Here is a 20761-nt window from a genome sequence, read left to right on the forward strand (position 1 = left end):
CTTGGACACCAAAAATAAAAACAGTCGATATGCACCTAATATATATCGTATTTCTTTAATATTATATGAATAAACCTGAATGCTGGAAATTTAAAAAAAAAAAAAAAGAAGAAGAAAAGAAACAGTTTTCCTGCCTGTAAAGTGTTAGCAGGGAGACGCCCAGCAGCCACTGTGTTAAAAGGACAGGAAGCAGATTTTAGTACTCAGCCACAGTCCAGCAGTCAAGTTCACAACAATCAACCATAACAAGACCAGAAGGTAAACTTCAAAATAAAACTGATTTACCAGGTTAGGTTCATAAGATTCATATTGTGGGGAACAACAGATTGTACTGTTATGAATCTTGTTTCCACATGATAGCCTGTAAAATACCGTCTGTCTGGCCCTGTACAATGTTGAAATATATGAGTGCCAGAATAATCCAGTAAGTGCCGTTAAACAAAATGGTATATGGCCTTCCTACCAATCTAGAGTTAATATCACAGCAAAGTGCAACAACTACTACAACCAGCAGAGTTCGTTAGTTAGTTAGTTATATTATTTACAGTGTTATGCACTCAGTTGCACATCCCACATGTACTTATAAAACACCAAATTAATTATAATAGGTAAAAATAAAAAGTTTATCAGGTCTCATATCCTTTTTTTAACAAAACATCTCAACTCAAGGTCCACCTCCCAGATTTTTCAGCCAGAAACCAAGATATTTATAAGGGGATACTCTTTCAATTGCTGTCCTGTTAAGAGTAATAATATTGACTTCAGTGGAACTGTTAGTCAGTTTTCTAGAAATAGCATGCATTTTGTTTTATTATAGTTAAAAAGTAATTTAGGATAAATTAATATTTGCTGTACAGCACATCATGCAGCAGGCTGACAGGTGAGAAGCATCCCAAAGCAACTAATTATTTAATAAAGTACATTTATTCATTGATGCTGTTATCTAATAGCTTCACACCCACGTGATGTGCATATAATAATCTCATTTAACACTTAGTGAACCTTGAACATTTACCACGTCATGTGCCATGTTTATCAATCATGCTTTGATTTTGATTATCGTACCGGAAATCACATCACCTCATTCCGGCTTAATTGACGGAGCGTCGCTGACCGCCTCGGCAGAGAAAAGCACGGCTGTTGCGCGTTGTGTTTGGTACGGGACACGGTTGTGTACTCTCTCAGGACTAAACAGTCGATATCAGTGTAAATACTAACATTATTCCGCTTAGCAGCACACAGGGCGATGAATGGTAAGTCAGCGAACGGTACGGCGGGAGGAATGGCCTGTATCGAGGGTCTTCCCCCGCTGCCGAAGAGCCTGAGCGGCTTGCTGAACTCCAGCGGCGGCTCCTGGAGAGAAATGGAGAGGATGTACGTAAAGAAAACCATGATCCAGGACGACCTGAGCAGAGGCAGGAACAACGCCGACAACCTCTTGGCAAACAAGCCGGCCAACCTCGACGCTGCTCTGGCTCTTCTGCGGAAAGAGATGGTAACATTTTAGATAGTCTTTATTTTATTTTATCGATAAGAAAGTGCTCAGTTTTTCACCCCTGGTTTATTGCTCTGTCCAGTCGCGTTTAGCCAGACTCCCTCAACAAACTCCGGTAATTTGATGTCGCCTGGCTTTTAGGCAAACTTAAACACCTCTTAGCTCACAATTTAAAACCTTTTACACATTATTAGCGTCTTCTGGTAAATTCGGCATATATATAATTGACCAGACACCACAGTGTTTATAGAAAAAAACAGCTTTCAGATATATTTCTCGCTCTTTGCAAATGCGCGCTTTGATATTTTTAGTGAAGGAAGAATAAGAGTCGAACAAACCCCAAAATGACAAGTAGTGTAAAGAGCATCGATATCAGAGATATTTCGGGAATTTAATTGTCGCCGATTTTTATCAAGAGAACATATTGATTCAGGATGTGTGTCACTTCTTTATCTACTCAGTAAATAATGTCGTTTTACAGCACTGGAAGATAAAACTCGTTTTTTAACAACGCAATCTGGCATTAAGAGCACCATCTATAAGAGAAAAACGGGATCAGGAACAGCTTTGCAGTGGATGAGACAAATTAAGCTATTAGGCTTATGTTTATTCCCAGCTCGATGTAATACTTTTTAGCTTCATTGTGATTTTTTTCTTTTAACTTGAACTAGTATAACATCCTGTAGGGATCAAATGAAAGTTACGACACAGATAGAGATGTAAACAGAATATTCCCCTCATTACACACAGTTTAAGTGCACTCCTTTGCCAGCAGCAAGGATTTTCATGTCAGAACCAGACCAGATTTTTTATTATCAGTCACACTCCTCTCTGGCTCCTGGACAGTAGTCAGTTTCTGCAAAGCATATCCAGTGATTAAGAAGAAGAATGCAGCTGAAACTCTATCCTTTTGCTGTTTGTATTTTTGTTACAGGCTTTGCTAAATCCTATTTCTGCTTCATGTGCTTTACTCTACTTACAACAAGTCTCCAAGCGGATTCTTATTGCTTTATTGTTGTTAATGTATTACTATGAACTTGTAGCTGAGATTGTCTAAGAAGTTGTCCTTGTCCTATATTTTAGAAGCTGTGTGTCCCATCCCAGTTTACAGAGAACACTGCTTAGTCTCAGCTGTTTGAACTGACACTGACTTGCATGTTTGTCCACTGATTTGTTTAGAAGACAAAGCAGTGACCCTGAGTTCATACACACTGCATTGTCAGCTGAGTGGTATGCAACAAAAAATGCACTTTTTAACCTTGCTGATAGTCTTTTATTGGCCTTGAGTTAGTGATGTCATAATGTCAGGTAAGGCTGCGACAAATTATTTTGATTAATGACTCAGTCTGTCAGTTATTTTTTAATTAATTGATTAATGATTTTGTCTATGAAATATATATGAATATTGTTCATCAAGTGTTGCCTGCTTTGTGGAACCAACACTAAAAAAACACTGATATTCAATAGACAAAAAAAAGCAGCCAATCTTCATATTTTAGATGATGAAACTAGAGAATGTTTGAGTTTTTCCTTGATAAACCAATTTAACCATTCATTTTTTGCAAAAATTGTCAATCATTTTTCAGTTGATCATATAATTGATGAATCAAATAATTGTTTGAACACTGATGTTGGGCTGTTAATGTCATTTTCTTTGTAGTTACCAGTAAAACTGAAACGCTGAAATCAGTTGAAAATTGATTTTTGATCGACAGAAAATTCAACAGCCAATATTTTGATAATTTATGAATTGTCAAGTAAAAATGCCAATACAAAATGTCTTGTTCCAGCTTCTTAATTGTGAGGATTTGCTGCATTTCTTTGTCTTATTTGAGAGTCTCTTTGAGTTTTAGACTGTTTGTCAGACAAAACAAACAATTTGAAGATGTTGCTTTGGGCTTTTGAAAATTTTGATGGATATTTTCTGACCTTTCAATGACAAAACAATCAATTCATTAAGAAAATAATCGGCAGATTTATAGATAATGAAAATAGCTGATTGTTAGATGCAACTCTAGTTGTTTGGGCTTTAATCACAGTTCACAAAGAAATATGTTGCATCGCTTTTGATTGCTCATTCAGTGTAGGTATTATTGGTTGTCATTAGTCAAGCATGATGTGCTTTCAGTTGATTTCTGCTCTGGACAAGCTTGTGTTTCTCCTTGTGGACGTTTAGAATCAGCAAACTGTATATTTTAAAACCAATGCAGAAAAGTCTATATTCAGAAATGTATTACGCATTAATCAGGATCTCATTACCGCCCCCTCCAGGTGGGTTTGCGCCAGCAGGACATGTCCCTGCTGTGCCAGCTGTGGTCGCTCCACGAGTCCATCCAGGAGTACAAGGGGAGCTGCCAGGACCTGAGTGCCGCCTCCAGCCTCAGCATGATGGAGAACGGCTACTTCGACGAGGATGATGAGTATTACCCGGAGCCTGGCGCCACTCCCACCGGGGAACAGCCGGACGGAGAAGTTGGAGACGGGACGGCAACAATGGCAGCGGCCAAGAATGGGAGCAGCGGCAAGGATGACAGCTGGGACTCCTTTCACGTCACCATCTGAGGCCTCCGTTCCCAACATTTCTTCTGTAGACAGATACATATTTTGGGGGTAAAAGACTGAGTTAGGCTGGAGGAAAAATCAAGTGGCTCTGGAAAGCTTTTGGCCTCCGAGAAGGGAGTGGTTGGTTAGAGATAGCAGCTTATGGTATCTCGTTACCATAGTAGACTATAAATCTAAAGCTCCAGCTTAACTTCAACTCCTCCTCAGGTGAAACATATACCTGCTTGTGCTGCAGAATGTTTTCTTTTTGTTGTTGTGTTTTTTTTGCAGCGTGATCAGGAGCTTCATTTGACTGCGGGGCTGAGCAGTGACTTCTTAACACCCTGTGAAACACTCTGGAGTTAAGATGGATTGTATTCAAATACTCCAAGACTTCCTATACTCAAAATTAGGCAATATATATATATAGTTCTTTTTATAAACAGCTCTGCTGCTGCTTCTATATCAAGTGGTTTTGCTAGTCAGTCACCCTTTTTGGCCGAACTTTTCTACATATGATGAACAAAGTTTTATTATTTATTATATAATATAAATAACATGATATTTGCTTTCCTTTTACTCTGTGGATGTTTTGTACTGCAGCCCTACCCAGGTACAAGGGTACAGCATTTACGGGTTAGAAATCCAAGAAATTTGGAAGAGGGCGGGATTTCTGAGCCGTCGTCGGTGTAAAGAGACGATCGACTTTTACAGACATATTGACGGAGACGGTGTTTGTGTTTCGTTTTAAGTGGTGAAATCGTTCATTTACATAAACCCAGATGGTCTGGAGAGAAGTTCTCAGACCTCAAGTACGGAGAGATAAGTGAAGCGCTCACACCTGAATACAGTGTAAAAATGTTTGAACGCAGAGGTCGAGGACTTTTCTGCCTTTTTTTCGAGAGAGCAGACATTTACTCTGAAAATGTGAAATGTTCAAAATGCTGGAGACAGTTTTTTTAGCTGTTTGCATAGAATTTAAACCTGGAAGCTCGGTGTACTAGGCTGCAGATAGTTTACTTCCATGAACATTACTGCGACAGCACATCACGGGCAACTTTGATGTGTCACTGTTTCCTGACTTGTCAGTATGAAAGATTGCATCCATGTGATGGTGTGAAACTGTATAGTTTGGATCTTGCAAATTGTGAATAGTCTCCGTTTTAGTTTTGCCTTTTAGTTATGATACATCTACTGAGAAGTTCAAGATAATTCTAGTTTACTACACTTGGATCTTAATTGAATTGTTTTGGCCATCACATTGATAATAACGTTGTACATGCCTCGTACGTTTTTGAGATCTGGAAATGTGGATAAAAAGAAGTCAGACGAGCAGTCAGGTCGATCTCAGCGATTACTTTGCTGAATGCAATATTACCATATTCAATGGAAATGACAGCAGTTCTAATAGCTGAGAAATATCCTTTGATATAGGTAGCAAGAGCTAACTAGCCAGCATCAATAGGAAACAGGAAATAAACTGGATAAAATGACTAAAGAGCTTATTATGAAGCCCAACGCTGGAGTCAGCCATTCACCATATTACCAGCTTTGAGACTTTTTACTCTTAAAATGTTGCAAACATTTGAGCGACAGCGATCGACTACGATCAACTCACGTAATTTTGCACTTGCTAGTTCGAATGTTTGTTCATTTATCAAGGACGCATTAAAAAAAACAAAACTGCATACATTTGATTAGCTGACGACGGTCTTTGAGTTTAAAAAGTTTTGGTCTTAACAAGTTTGTTGAGCAGCGACACATCAGCCAGGTCTTGTCTGGTCAATGTGGCCTTTCTACACAGTGAAAACACACTACTGTAGCTCTGAACCTGTTAGCGATTATTAATTACGTACAGGGTACTTTATACTTTGTATTTTTACATTAAGATCTTAACCGATCTCCTAGCAACACATACTCTGCTGCATGTAGCTAATATACAGGCTAAAGGCCAGTCTGAACATGTGAGACCTGTCAGAGAGATGTAGTAGGTATTCTCTCAGTGTTTTATTATACCTGCATACCTTCTAGGGGCTGTTTAATTATCTGAGTCTCATCCTAAATAGATGAGCAGTTTTTATTACTCGTCAGTACTCGTCACTAACAAGATTGTAGCGTTTTTAATTCAGGAGAACTCGCCTTCATTGTATGCCTGTGAACAAAACAGAAAAAAAACCCTCCTCCTGTACACTGAAATATGCCCTCCTGATGAATATCTGCTTGCCGTTTTTGAAAAGTGTTTTTTTTAGTTGAATCTTTGAACAGAAACGCTCCACAAAGGCAGCCTTACTTCAAACTCTCGGTTGTCTCCGTTGTCCTGCGACAGGCAAAGACATTTGGATGTGCAATACTATAACTCCTACTACATATACGAATGGTCTGCTCCGTCTTCCTTAATATTTAAACTCGACATCAAAGGTCTGTGCTGAACCTGTAGCATGCAACTCCACTGCTGAATACACAGCAGCTGTTCCGTTATTCAAACTACAGATAACAGACTTTATTCTGCCAACACGCACCGTCACTCTGAGAGGGTGACCGTTCATTTTTATTTCAGTATTGTGTTGATTTATTGTGACTGTATAGATCATATGATGTCATCTGTTTGTTGACTTGGTCCGTAATTTCTGTGCTTGTGAAACACAAACCAAAGAAAGTACAGCACTCAACAGTGAAATGTGTTTGGTTTAAGGCGCCGAACGAGACGGCGTCCTTGCTAACTTCTCTAGAATGATTTACTTAAAAGGTACAGCATGCAATGATATCTGATGTCTTGAAGAATGTCTTTACAAGTCAATTTACAGCTGATGAATTGAGTCGGACAGCTACTATAAGCATATTTGTTCTGTCCTTTTTAAGGTGTAACAGTTCACGGTTGCATTGATGATATGCCTTTAGCGCACTTGAAAAAACTGTTATTTTAAGATGGAAAACACACAGTGTTTGATTTCGTATCACGTTCTTGTGAAAGTGATGTCACTGACTGACAAGTGAAAGTCTAAACGATGCTTCATTTATTATAAAACACATCTGTATTTACACAGCGAGTTTGCAAAGAGCTCTGCAGTGTAATGTCAAAGGAATAGTTTGACCTTTTGGGGAAATATGCTTATTCAAGAGTTGGATGGGAAAACCAGCACTCATGTCTGTAGGATAAACATGAAGCTACAGCCAGTAACTGGTTAGCTTAGCTTGGCATAAATACTGACTATCTTCTGGCCCAGCATCGCCTCGAAAAAATGTTATCTTGTTTGTGTGATCTGTACAAAAACCAAATTATATAAACGACACATAGTTTTTTGGAGGGTTGTGTGCAGAGCTTTAAGAAACTGAAGGAGCATATTTCCCAAAACGTCAAACTACCCCTTTTAACAGTTTGATCATTTCCATCCAAAATGTGAGGTCAATTCATCCTTTCCTTCTGATTCAAGTTCTCATCAATTGCAAGAGGTATTCTACCTCTCACACACCTGTCTCATAAACAAAACTCATCACTACCTACTCACTTTACCCCGTTAATATCCGTAATGTATTTACAAGTCTCTAAATAGAACCAGAAAATGACTTAGAGGCGTCGATAAAATACGATGGTATTGGCTCCATCATCAAATATGTTGAATGTTTGGTTTTTTTCTCACAGTTTTTGATGAGCCACAGTTGATTTGTCTGTACAGTAAAGCTGAATCTGTAATATTTGTATTTCCAGTTAAATGACCTGATTTCACTTGATACAAATGTCCGGTGTATGGCTGCATCCAATCACCAATCTGAAGCTTAAAGCACATTTGATTAAACCATTTTTAATCAATGCCGTTAAAAACACAACAGTAAAAAACTTTTCATTGGATGTCTTCACAATTAGTGCCTTTTGTAAAACCTTCAAGTCGCAAACCTGCGGCGCGCTGTTCAAGACGGGGACGAGAATTTGCTCATAACTGTCGATCATTTGACTTGCTTGACATGCATTTGGTTTTTAAAGCTGCTACAAGTAGACTTTGAAACTTTATGACTTTAGCAACCTTCTAAACCCTTTAGTGGTTCAATCAATGCCACAACGCAGCAACTACACATCCAGAAGTGTCCCAGGAAGAGCCTATTAGTTGACGCTGTGGTTACAGATTTGGATACATTTGTAAAAAGATTCCTCCTCATGGTTTTATTCACTCTGATCTTCTTCAAGTTCTGCCATTTTTTTGTTTGATGTTTTTTACTCCTCTATCAAAGGCTCCTTTGGCAGTTTGACGAGGGCGTTGGGAGTGGTGAATTTGAGTTTTTCATGCTCTTCGTTTTTTCTCTTGGTTGATGCCCTCCAGAAACAGTACACATTGAACATTAACTACGCAATATACATATAAAAACTCAGTGATTACATTGTTTTTCTTCAAAACAAACTGTCAAGATTCATTTGAGACCAGTATAGTGAGGTACGTCTACACGTAGCAGCTTTCATTTCCAAACATGTACCAGCCTTAAAATCGGTCATATCATTTGCAAAAAAAAAAAAAAAAAGCAACATGGTGCACTCCTCACTTGTTCAAACATTCCAAGTGTTCAGCTATAATTTTGCACTTGCTTGAGGCTGTTCTGTGTGAAATCCCCCCCCCCAAAACTACAACTACCTGCTCCTCTTTGAGTTGGTCTTTATGACACTCCTACTACAACAAACTGAATCCAGCACAAGAGAAATAGAAGTGGGAGCTTTAAATCAAACACCAGCAAATTGTTCCCTGAAATGATACCATCATAGAGTTTTTCCTATTATTGCAACATGAAGATTCCCCTTTTTTCATGTGGTTAATGGACATGTGATGATGTCACCTCAGGGGAAGCTTGTGGCAAACTGTTGTCTGTGTTGGTTCCTCCTGATAAGAAATTATCAACTTGAGGGGTAGAAATGATGTTAAAACGTTTGAACACAATTATACTTGTAATGTGTAATTTGATGGTTTTGTTCATTGATAACATGATGTTATACCCACACACTTCCAGCAACTACAGTGGATTCAAATTTGATGTAAATCATAAATGTTTTGGTGCAAGTCTCTCAAATGAAAGACCTTTTTTTCTAGAGCTGCCACATTGCACCAATATCAAACAATCACATGGAGAAATCTGTCATTAGAAACGGCAGAGAGACCAATTTTTCACTTGAAGTGGCCTCAATAGACCAGATTGCATTGCAACCACAGAGACTTGATGTGTTTTGACTAAAGTGAGGGGTATTGCTGCAATCACAGTCACGCCTAAGCGTTCACGCCCATGCTCGAGTGGTTGTTAAAAAGCATTCAGGGATATATGGGACAGATTTGGACATGGGTGCACCAACATAGCAAATGATAACACTTGATGATATTTAATGAGGGAGGGTCAGTGGGGAAATTTTCCCTTTAACATGCTAAAACAGGCTGTGAAATGACACCATATTTCGGCTACCTAAAACTATCTTTGCCTCCCTGAAAACAGCCTGGAGTTACATAAAAACACGTAGAGATGTCATTTTAAGACAAACATATTGACCTGTGTCGAGACCTTGTTTTAGTCAGTTGAATTTTAGCACATGAATCAGTCAAGAACAGCTGTTTTTACAGACAGTTATTAGTTATTACTGAATATACATTCAGATTATAATCCACCTTTTCTAATTACTGGCTTTAGCTGTTAAATTGGTTTGAACCTGTCTAATTTAATGAGATACCGGAAAAGTGAAATGTCTTAACTTCATATTTATACTGTATATCGTTCATCATAATCATTCATTAAATCACAATTATAGTGAAAAGAAGGTTTTAATGTGTTTTGTGTTGCATAGACAAAATGAGTTTTCACAGAGAACATGTGAAAGCTGTTTTTACCGTCCACCATTCCTCCTGTTGTTTAACCCGTGAATGACCATACTACTGTTTCTTTGGACGATAGTCTCAATGCTCTCTTATCATAGTTATTATACTGATATGAATTTAATAAAGTGATTCCGTTACGTTTCAAGTTTGGACTCAACTTTTTTCATTCTTCTACATGAAACACACTTTGCAAAATAGAGCCTTTTCTCTGCAGATTTTTGACTAAACACTTCATACAAACCACAGCTGACTCTGGTGGGAATGTTGTATATTAGTTTTTTGTTGGACAAATTGAAGTTTTGACCTGATGGCTCTACACCAGATGAAAAGTTACACAATCACCAAAGTTATTACAATTCAAGCTCATGGGAAGATGAATGTTTGTATAAAATTTCATGGCAATCCATCCAATAGTTGTCGAGATATTTCACTCAAAACCACAAATATGAACCTTAAATTGACACTAGGGGAAAAAGTCAGGAGGTCACCAAGTTATTAGGGTTTATCCTGTGAGAACCATGAATATCTCTACAAAATTGTGGCCATCCTGCTACTGTGGTTAAAAATGATAAGACAAAATATCAACCACCATCTTCCCCAAAATCCCAACCAGCCCCAGTAAAACTCTACAAGACACAACTCTCACAGACCAAAGTGCAGTCTTCTTCTCCCTCCTCTCTCTGCAGTGTTGCCCTACTTCTTCTTTCTTTTTCCTGAATGCATCTCACTCTGACCTGCATTTAAATGCACCGATCTGCATTTTGGGTCTGGAATTAGCTGCCATGCTGGTGCAGTTCCGCTTTTAATTAATCATTAGGATGCAGCACGATGTGACGGCTTTGATGTAGCAGCTTCTCATGCTGCGAGCTTCAGATGAATTACTGATGATGATAACACTGTTTATATTTTCATATTCAGAGACTCTGTGAATTCTCACCAAACCTCCCTGAGAGACTGAAGAAAATGGGTCATTTCAACTCCATATGTGTTGCAGGTTTTCAGGTGGTGTGTTATGTGAAATTAGGAACTAATTAACAGTGATTAGTAGGATACTGTATACTGAGCATTTACATACCCTGTTGCAATTAACCAGTGATGTAACTAAGTATATTTACTCTATTTTTAAAGGAACTTTACTGAGTATTTCCATTTTATGCTACTTAATTAGAATCAGAATCATCTTTATTAGCCAAGTATGTCTAAACATACAAGGAATTTGACTCCAGTTTAGTGCTACTAGTGCTAGTATTTAGTACGAATTACTGTATAGTATATAAATAGTACATAAAATAAGTAGAATTAGCTCCTACCCAACCAGCTATAACATTAAAATGCTGCTTACATATTAATGCGTCAGTAATGACAATAGTATAATACTGACATAATGAAAAAAAGTGCATTTTTCTAATAATATTTACATACTTTCACTTAAGTAAATGTTTAATGCCTTTTAAGACTTGAAACAGAGTATTTTTTGCATATTGTGCAACTTTTACTTAAGTAAAGAATCTGAATATCTGAATACTTCTTCCACCACTGTAGCCTAAGTAATCCACTGTCACCATAGCAACCCTTACATAGAGTATGTGGCAGTATAAAAAAAAGGAACATTAAGTCAGTCAAAACAAATGAAATCTGGTCTTATTTCTCTCCCTGCAACACCAACCAATAAGCTTCGGACTCAAACCGCCAGCAGCGAATGAAAGAACAACACCAGCCCTATATATCAGAAAACAAGTCTTCATTTAAAAGCTTTCTAAAGGGGCTTTTGATATTTCATTTGCGTGGAGGCTTTCTATACAGACAGTTGTGCAGTGTGCATCATTTGAAGCCCATGTGGCTTTTCTCTCTCTCTCTCTCTGCTGTGTGCTCCGGTCTCGTGCTGCCTGTCTAAGCGTCTGTTGGGAGATTAGAGCAGATTAACATAATCTTGACTGAGAGAGCAAATCCAAGGTGCACATCACTCTCTCCACAGGAAGGGAGGGGTTGCGACAGACTGCCGCATCCGAAGGCTTGTGGAAAGGCTCGTCTGTCACAATAACATAGACACACGTGAAAGCTGTGCTTCCAATGATTTAAATGGAAAACTCGATTTCTGATCTTTTGTAATAAATATTAAACGAGTTAAAAGAGTCATCTTTTTCTCTGTGAAACATCTCCAAGGTTAAATTTCTATTATACTGTGTTCCTCTGTACCACATAGAGGTAGTAATCTAGAAATACTGTTCAACATGAAGCCAAGTCTCCTGTTAATCTAAAAGAGGAATCTGACCTGTCTCCTTTCCTGTATGACTTGTAGAATATGTTCTTAAACTGTGTTTTATCTCAGACTACAATGATTCATGATGGATGCCCTGATACCTTCACTGTAGTGCACCACAGATGTGTTTTTTCAGTATGTGGTTATTTTGTGGTCTATGGTGGTAGGAAGTTGTTATGGTGTTGCCCATATGACCCACATTAGTATCTGTTTGATTGTATATCTGTGTATAGTTCTCTAAATGCATTCATTTGGGGGAGTTTAATGTTGGGAAGTGGCCCTGTGAGGTCTATGATTACAGGCAGCTACTTGATGCACCTGATGGTAATAAGTTGATTGACACTCATTGTTGGTGTAAAGATTAAAGGATCCAACCACAAAACAGAAGGACTATTGCACACTGAAGAAGGCATAGCTGAAACATCTGTGCATTTTTTTACACCCTGTGCTGAAGTTTGATGAAGAAATAAAAGGAACAATCTAACTTTGCCTTGGAGGTTTTAACATTTTTTATTCATACAAAACCCCCAATAAAACAAAAGCACTGTCATTGTTCCTGTCAGTCACACAGCAAATCCAACACAAAGCCTAATTACTTGAATATACAAGTGAAACTATTTCACAGCTCTGCACAGTTTGTGCTGTTTGCACTTCATGTCCTATCAGCTCTTGTATTTGGGTGTAGATAATAGAGGACTGATACAGTAGATGACACGTTGCATCAACTATGACTTCCAGTCTGTACTCACTGGGTAAAATAACCATCAACATGAACAAAAATCTGTTGAGATGTTGTGATTTTTAAGTTATATGAGTTCACACAACCTATAACGATGACTATTTTGTGCCAGGAGGATAAACTGACCCTCCAACCAACTCCTCTACTTTTCTTGCACTCCAGTCCTGGTAAATGGATGTGAGGCGACTGCTGTTACAGTAATCTGATTAGTCAGACTCAGATTAAACTGCTGCATGCCTCAGTAATTGACCAACACTTTCCAGACTCCACATTTAGAAACTCTCTCACAGGGTTTGTTCACAAAGGTTTCATCCAGTGGGAACAAGATACACCAATATATACAACAAGTGTTGATTTTGTGCATCACCCACTGACATTTTGCAGTGGATTTGTAAAAACATGAGTGTATCTATGGCAGAATTAGATGCTGTTATGTTGTTGAGGTAGGTGGAGTTAGAATTTAAGATGATCCAGACTGCATTTATCTCCACACAGACTGGAGCAGGGACCCACCCAGGGTGAGCACACCTAACAAAACATTCCACATGCATGTGCTGTCTCCTCAGCTATTCACAAGCCTACACATACAAACCATCACGTACAAATCTGAGCAATCACTTTAAAATGAAAAACATTTTATTTTCCCTTTTCATATCTTTGTATGATGGGCATTTCAGAGTGTACATGACAGCATGTGGCAAACTCGCTCTGCAAGTTTTTTACATTATTTATCACAGAATGTGTGTATCCCTGCCAACATTTCAAGGCTTGTCTTAAATAGAAAGCCACAGCTATTTGAACATTATTTCTCCTTTGACATTTGCAAAAAAAAAAAAAAGTTACAAATACAAAGGCACAGGTAAGACACTAACAGTAAGGATTTACTTTTGAAAATCACAGAATATTTATGATCCTCTTTTCATAAAGGTTTAGAAACAACACAGCAACAAATGTGGGCAGCCTAGTGAGACATCTTTTATCCCACTGGCGGCTGCTCAAGTCTATTTCACAATTGAGAAAGTTTGTTGTTTAAAGGTGCTAAATGTAATATTTTAACATAAATACCTTTTGATAAATTCCCCAAACTTCTCCTCTTTGTTGAGAAGACTAGCATTAATATTACTGCACTGACATTAATGTTATACTTTAAATTGTGCGTGTGTTGGAGGAGAAGTGTGATCTGCTAGAGCAGCTTTAAACAACCTAACAGCAAGACGGTGCTGCACTTAAACCACAATGTGTTAATGGCAGAAAAATATAAACGTCTCTTCTTTTAACTTAAAAAAAAACACAAAAGAGACATGGAGCACTAATGATAACAGTGATATCAGATGGAATAAAACAATTGTTTTCAGTAATTAAACCAGGGTATCACTATTAAACTGATGATATATTGATGCTACGTGCAGCACTGAATGTATCTCATCATCTGCCATGTTATCATTCAATCCAGCAGGGTGAGTCCTCTCCCAGCACAGCTGCCACAGATGGTTTTGTTCAGAAGGAATTCTGTCTTTCGTCACGTGCCCGGCTTTGCTGCACTTCATAATAACGCCACAACTCCTGCAAAGACCCCTGGGGGCCGAGGCAGGTTCAGCTGCCCTTTATAGGTAACTGTGGTGAGAACATACCGCTCATTCCACAGACACTCAGCCTGCTGCGGACGTTTGTTTTACTGACTGAACATTGCTCTGTTTACAGACACACTCCGCATTCCAGGGCCAGTAGGTGGATGTTTACCTGCTGCAGTCAGTCAACATGTTGATTATGATAACAAATATTGTAAATCAGATGTTGGGTCTGACGCCTACAGCGGTTTGGTGTTAAAGAATTTTATGCAACATTCTGTAAAACCTGCCTCAGCCTGCCTTAAAGCAGCAACTGACCAACTAATAAGATTTTCAGTAGTGAGTCTCAGTGCTCCGAGCTGCTCTAAATGTTATTTCAGTGGCTTCACTGTGACAAAAGTAAATAATATGGGAGGAAAAAATGGAAATAATTTTGTTACTCTATTACTGGGCTGTTATGAGAATCATTAAATCTAATGTCTCAAAATTAAATGAACAGTCGATTAGTCAAGATAAGTCAGAAATGTCAATCAGCAACAGTTTTGATTATCAAAACAATCATTTCTGCTGCTAGTCTCAGTTTTACATCATTGTAAATTAAATATTTTGGGGTTTTGGACAATTGGTCGGACAAAACAAGAAATTGGGAGACATCACTAAACGATTAATTGACGATGAGAATAATCGTTAGCTGCAGCTCTAATAATACAAAACAAAACATTGGTTACTGACAGCAATTTTTAACATCAGCTTCCTTCTTTCTATCTGGAGCTGCAACAATTAATCGATCAGTCAATGAATCGATTAGTTGCCAACTATTAAATCAATTGCCAAGTCTTTTGATAATTGATTATTCATTTTGAGTCTTTTTTTTTTTAAAGAAAAAATGTCAAATTCTCTGATTCTAGCCTCTCAAATATGAATATTTTCTGTTTTTTCCTCTAACAGTAAACTGAATGTTTGGGTCGTGGACTGTTGGTTGGGAGAAGGACGTCACCTTGGACTGTGGGAAACAGACATTTTTCACCTTTTTCTGACATTTTATGGACCAAACAACTAATGGATGAATCAAGAAAATAATCAACAGATTATTCAAAAAATGAAAATAATCATTAGTTGCAGCACATCTATCACATTGGCACATACAGTTTATAATCTTTTAGCACAGAAATAAACAATGTGAAAGTCAGTAATACAGCATTTATCAACTTATGTCTTCTTCATTCCCACAATTTCCACCATGTGTGTTTATGTTTATCTGTGTGTGTTTGTGTGTACATGTGTGAATTAAGGTAAAAATTTCAGCAATGAGCTGAAGAATGCGGAGTGTTGGCTGCGTCTTGTCCAAACAGAGAAGTGGTTATTGTCAAATTACAACCTCAGGGTCTGTGTTTGTGTCATTCTTTAGAGAGCAGCACTGGAATTAGAGCACGTGTAACAGTAATTTAGATCAGCGGACATTCCCATGGCTGTACCTCCTTCTCTTGGGCTTTCTGTGTAAAGTAAGCTGTTCTTGGAATTTCAACTTGGGAGCGTGTTTTCCATATTAAAAACCAAACTGAAAAACAAGATGAGAGCCACTGGCACTTCCTCTGTATCCTTCCAAACAACAGATGTTTTTTGTTTTTTTTCTCTTTTCTCAACTACTTAAGTCTTTGCTGCCTTTCTATGTGCCTTGTAAGTTAAAAGCATCTCTAACATTTTCTTAGAAATAAATATCTCTTCTGCTGCGTTCTGCCTGCGACTGTGCAGTGTCACACTGACTCAATCTGTAACCAGTTCAAACAGGCTTTTCATTTGGCCAGTGTCACCACGCAGCACGTTTTCTACTGTTTATGTTATGAAGGTTCATTGCCTCACAAGTTGGTTTTAGCATCCTCCATCACTTGTTTGTCCCTGAGATAACTGACACATGTCTGAGTCTGATGACATTCAGTCAAATGTCATCATGTCCTGGATGCTCCATGGAAGCCTGGTAACAGCCTGAGCCATGCAGGTCTCTGACAGCAGGCCTACACACACAGCCATCAGCGACACACGTCTGCTGCTGTTCAAGATCACTGGAGAAGAGACGGAGGGGAGAGACGAGTTAAGTTGTAAATACACACTTTTCATAGACAAAACCTGCACCTGTATTCACAAATGATCACCAAGCACGCTAGAGGGCCTTTCCTGCAACAAGACATTCAGTGAGAATATGATTTTAAACTTCAATGACACAAAGTAAAGCAGTTAAAAGATTGGATACTCCAGTACACTTGGCATCAGACATACTGTAATTTTTGTTCTTTATTAATATGAAGTACAGCGACTCCTCATTAGAGCATCAGACCATAAAATCACTAAACAACATCTCATTGTTTGCTGCTTGCAGGGTAGTTGCCAAATACAACAGTCTGATTTATGTTCCCAGAGCTGCTTCTGATGAAACACTGAAACAACAAGAGAAACGTGGACCAAAACCTTTTTTGTTATATAACACATTTATCTCCAGTGTCTGGGTTCTCTGTAGTCTGGAGCACATGAGCAGGGAGATGTTTAAACAAAGGGGGAGTTAGTTGCCACCTGCTGGTGCTTGAAAATATTATTTGAAGAATGAAGTACATTCCTAATGTCTCACAATGTATAAACACAAGAAGTTGTGAAAGTTTATGAGGAATGTTTCTCAAAATGGGGTATTTTCTTGGTCAATATTGGGTGCATTTGAAAATGTCTTATCCTAACATTAAGATTGACATAACATCCACAAATACAGTGTGTGACATGAGTTGTATTATTAGTAGATGTTAGCATCATTGGTCATGTGATTGGTTTTTGTAGTATAATCTGATTTTTGTTTTTTTTTGCATTTCCTCATCAATTTGAACTGTTTAAGCACTTGAGTGAATTGTTGTCTTCAGTTTTAAATGTCTAAGTGTATACATATGTTTGCAGTGTGTGTGCATAAATATCTGCTGTGCATGTATGTGTATATGTACTGCGTCTGTTAATTAATTATTATTATTTTCTTTCTTTTGTTATTTTTTTGTCTTGTTTTTATGACTTTTAGACTGAAATCAATCAATCAGTTATGATAAATCATTGTATTGTGATGTGGGTGTAAAATGTGCTACGAAACCTTTCCAGCGATGCTAAAACCCTCCAACAAAATTGTTCCGTAATGGTTCTAAAGATGTTTTCCACAATTTTAAGAGCAATATTTTTTTTATTTTTTTGGAAAAGCACTACTGTGCAGTATGTTTAATATACTGAATATTCAAAATGATTGTTTGTATGTTCCATAAGCTCCCATTCAGTATTTTAAATGTAAACAGTTGAGAAATATATACAATATCAACATCCGTTTCCAGAGACAATGTCTGAGTAATTCTGTCAACATACTGTCAACAGTGTTCATGGGGACTTGATTCTCAATACAAAGTAGTTCCAAAGAAACCTGTTCATAGTGATCCATGGATTATCCAGAGTAAAATGGACTTTGTTTTAGGAAAAATGTTGCTGTTGAATATTTTAAATGTATTTTTCAATGCAGTAAGTGCCACAAACTAAACTCCACTGACCCCCGTCGTACTGAGGTGGATGCAGAACGTTGGATTTATCAAAACCTGAGCAAATAAAATAAAACTAACCTCTGATAGCCTGTGAGTTTGAGGTGAGCACAAACAGCTTGATGAAGCCCAGACAGAGCGGGGAGTAGTCGTGCTCCCAGATGACAGCAGGGATGAGGAGGACCTTGCCGTAGCAGGACAGCAGCAGGGCTCTGAGGAGCAGGCTGAGCTCTACGGTCCTACCCTGAAGACGACCCACCACCACCCAGAGGAACCACAGCACGCTGCAGCAGAACGCTGACAGCTCTGCAGGACCAACACAGACATTTGTGAAACTCACAAACCACATTAAACAGCATAGATAGATGTACTATATGTATACTGTACTCCTGTTCCAAAAGACATCAGATAAAGACAAAACTGTAACTCTATATGGATACGGAGCACTGCTGATAAGATTAGTCCATTAATAGAAAATGAATTAATTCAATTTTTTTTAATTTTACAAAGCTATTTAAACAAGCAGAAATGCTGAACTTTCTCTGGTTAATGTTAAGACATTACTTACTGCTCTGGGAACTTGTGATTGGATTTTTTAACTATTTTAGATTAGATTAGATTAATGTTCTATATTTTACTCAAAAATTATCAACAAATTAATGAATAATAAAAATAATCATTAGTTGGAGCCCTACTGCAGGTTTAACAAAAACCATAGATTGACAAAGACTATTCTGACATGATCAATTGTTCTATGCTAACAGCAGCGCACACTGTGACAGTGTAACAAACAGCATCTGTCTAACAGATCTGCGGTCTTATTCTCTTACCGAGGGCAGCCAATCCAAACATGCCGTAGAACTCCCATTCCTTGGTGTACCTGATGATGTCAGCGGGGTCGCTGCTCTGCTCAGAGCCATGGAGTGAAGACCACCTGAGGTAAGCCTCACACAGCAGGCAGAACACACACAACTTCCAGTGGATCTGGGGAGGTGGACAGAGAAAAAATGTACAATCACGCTTATATGTGAAATATATCTAAACGTATGTAAACAGCACATGTGTGAGTGTGATACAAACACTGACAGTATAAGATGATTTGTGCTTTTGATAACTTCCTCTAAAGGCCATGTTATGAACACAGAACAACCCTTTTGAAGTTGTAGTGACTAGGTTAGATGGGCAAGAAAGTTCAAATCATTGAGGATACTTACGTCCAAGCTTGTGTTGAACAAAATGTGTCTGAAAGCCTGCGTCTTGCACAAAATGGCATCAATCAGGATGATAACTGGATCATATTCTATGTACTTGTCCACTGGCTTCTGGCAAGACTCCTACAGAGAAGAAAAGACACACAGGCCAACGTCAACTGCAGCTACTAAATAATTAGTCCATCTGTAATTTCCATGTTGCTGCTTGGAGATTACACTAGTAGCATTTAAGTTATTGTCCTAATACTTTATGGGACTACTGACTATTAAAAGATCCCCTTCAAATGTGCTTTCATATAAGTGATGTGGGCAAAAATCCACAGTGTGTAATTTTGTGCAAAAATGTATTTCAAAGTTGATGTGAAGCTTATATGAGGCTTCAGCAGTCTGAGTTAGTCATATCAAGTGGATATCTGACACATTTACAGTCTTTTTAGCATCAAATTCTCTCTTTGTGTTTCCCTGTTGAGCTGCAGTGGAAGTAAAGTAACAAAAAGAGGGACTTTGGCACTAAAAAGACTGTAATGTTGAGAGACATCTACTTGATTTGACTCATTTGGATGCTGGAGCTTCATATTAGCTTCAGATAAACTTTTAAATAAAATACATGGTCTCAATCACTTACACTGTAAATGCATTATGAAGAGTTCTTCTAATGGTCAGTATGAACAGGAGGAATGATTTCAGCAAGAAAAACCTGTTTCAATGTTCATCTGGGCTCCTGGCTGTTTTTTTTTCTTTAAGACAGACTTGAAAAAATGTGAACTCGTCCTTTAAAGCATGTTGCCCAAGTTGCTTATTTCCTGTAAAGCTACCACATTTAACTACGCAATATTTTGACAACCCGGTGACCTCTGCAAGGAATTTCGCTGGACAATGACTACATAACAAAATGACAAAATTATGTATTACATGTTATGTACATTAACCTAGCTAGTTGTATAGCCACTAAAGGCATTTTGTTTTAAAAAGGCTTAACAAGAGACTTCGGCAGGTTCGGTACATCTTAGCTAGCATCCCTCTCATTAACAGTAATGTTACACAAAGCAACTCAAACTCACACATATAGTTATCTTCAGGATCCCGTTGCTGTAATCCCTGTGCAGCTCCGTCGCTTTTTCATTACATTCAACACACCTATAGACAACTTTCCCCATTCTTCCCTCTGCAAACAGCTACGAAAAGCATGCTAACCATGCTAACCTGTTTAGAAAGACTATCAAACAGGAAGCAGAACAGGTCACAGAATTCTGCCTCCAAAATTAAAGCACAGATGTGTCAGCTTTACTTCCAGCTCAACGTCTGGTGATTGAAGCTGATTTTATCTATTTCTTCTTTGCCGAACTCAGATATTGTACAGTATGTACGGTGAAAGGAACATTAATCCCTTTGCTATTTAATATATGTTTATTGTGGAGCTGTATTATCAGATTATTATACTGCTATGCTGCACAATACTATACTATACTATACTATACTATACTATACTATACTATACTATACTATAAGGCTACAGCTAATGATTTCTTACATTATTCATTAACCTGACAATTATATCC

General features: G+C 38.0%; 2 protein-coding genes across 3 annotated transcripts; one reads left to right on the forward strand and one right to left on the reverse strand.

Moving 5' to 3' along the window:
• Positions 1 to 1075: 1075 nt before the first annotated feature.
• fam89a (family with sequence similarity 89 member A) lies at positions 1076 to 10021 on the forward strand. The gene is made up of 2 exons (XM_067571764.1): positions 1076 to 1495; positions 3767 to 10021. The coding sequence occupies exons 1-2, from the start codon at positions 1247 to 1249 to the stop codon at positions 4055 to 4057; spliced, it is 540 nt and encodes a 179-aa protein (XP_067427865.1). The 5' UTR covers positions 1076 to 1246; the 3' UTR covers positions 4058 to 10021.
• A 3468-nt stretch (positions 10022 to 13489) lies between these two features.
• arv1 (ARV1 homolog, fatty acid homeostasis modulator) lies at positions 13490 to 20442 on the reverse strand. Of its 2 annotated transcripts, none has more exons than XM_067572384.1 (5): positions 20264 to 20440; positions 19206 to 19325; positions 18822 to 18975; positions 18073 to 18297; positions 13490 to 16503 (listed from the first exon to the last, which is right to left on the reverse strand). In XM_067572384.1, the coding sequence occupies exons 1-5, from the start codon at positions 20357 to 20359 to the stop codon at positions 16376 to 16378; spliced, it is 723 nt and encodes a 240-aa protein (XP_067428485.1). In that variant the 5' UTR covers positions 20360 to 20440; the 3' UTR covers positions 13490 to 16375. The 2 variants fall into 2 exon arrangements, with proteins under 2 accessions (XP_067428485.1, XP_067428483.1); XM_067572382.1 differs by lacking the exon at positions 13490 to 16503 and adding an exon at positions 16721 to 16875 and having other exon boundaries at positions 20264 to 20442.
• Between the last annotated feature and the right edge of the window lie 319 nt (positions 20443 to 20761).

The sequence above is a fragment of the Thunnus thynnus genome, chromosome 18 (genome assembly GCF_963924715.1).
Source record: "Thunnus thynnus chromosome 18, fThuThy2.1, whole genome shotgun sequence".
Taxonomy (NCBI): domain Eukaryota; kingdom Metazoa; phylum Chordata; class Actinopteri; order Scombriformes; family Scombridae; genus Thunnus; species Thunnus thynnus.

Coding starts and splice junctions, on each gene's coding strand:
- fam89a (XM_067571764.1), top strand. CDS start 1,247: ATGAATGGTAAGTCAGCGAACGGTACGGCGGGAGGAATGGCCTGTATC. Junction 1,496..3,766: donor CTCTTCTGCGGAAAGAGATG/GTAACATTTTAG, acceptor CGCCCCCTCCAG/GTGGGTTTGCGCCAGCAGGA.
- arv1 (XM_067572382.1), bottom strand. CDS start 20,359: ATGGGGAAAGTTGTCTATAGGTGTGTTGAATGTAATGAAAAAGCGACG. Junction 19,326..20,263: donor TCCTGAAGATAACTATATGT/GTGAGTTTGAGT, acceptor TCTTCTCTGTAG/GAGTCTTGCCAGAAGCCAGT. Junction 18,976..19,205: donor TGTTCAACACAAGCTTGGAC/GTAAGTATCCTC, acceptor CCACCTCCCCAG/ATCCACTGGAAGTTGTGTGT.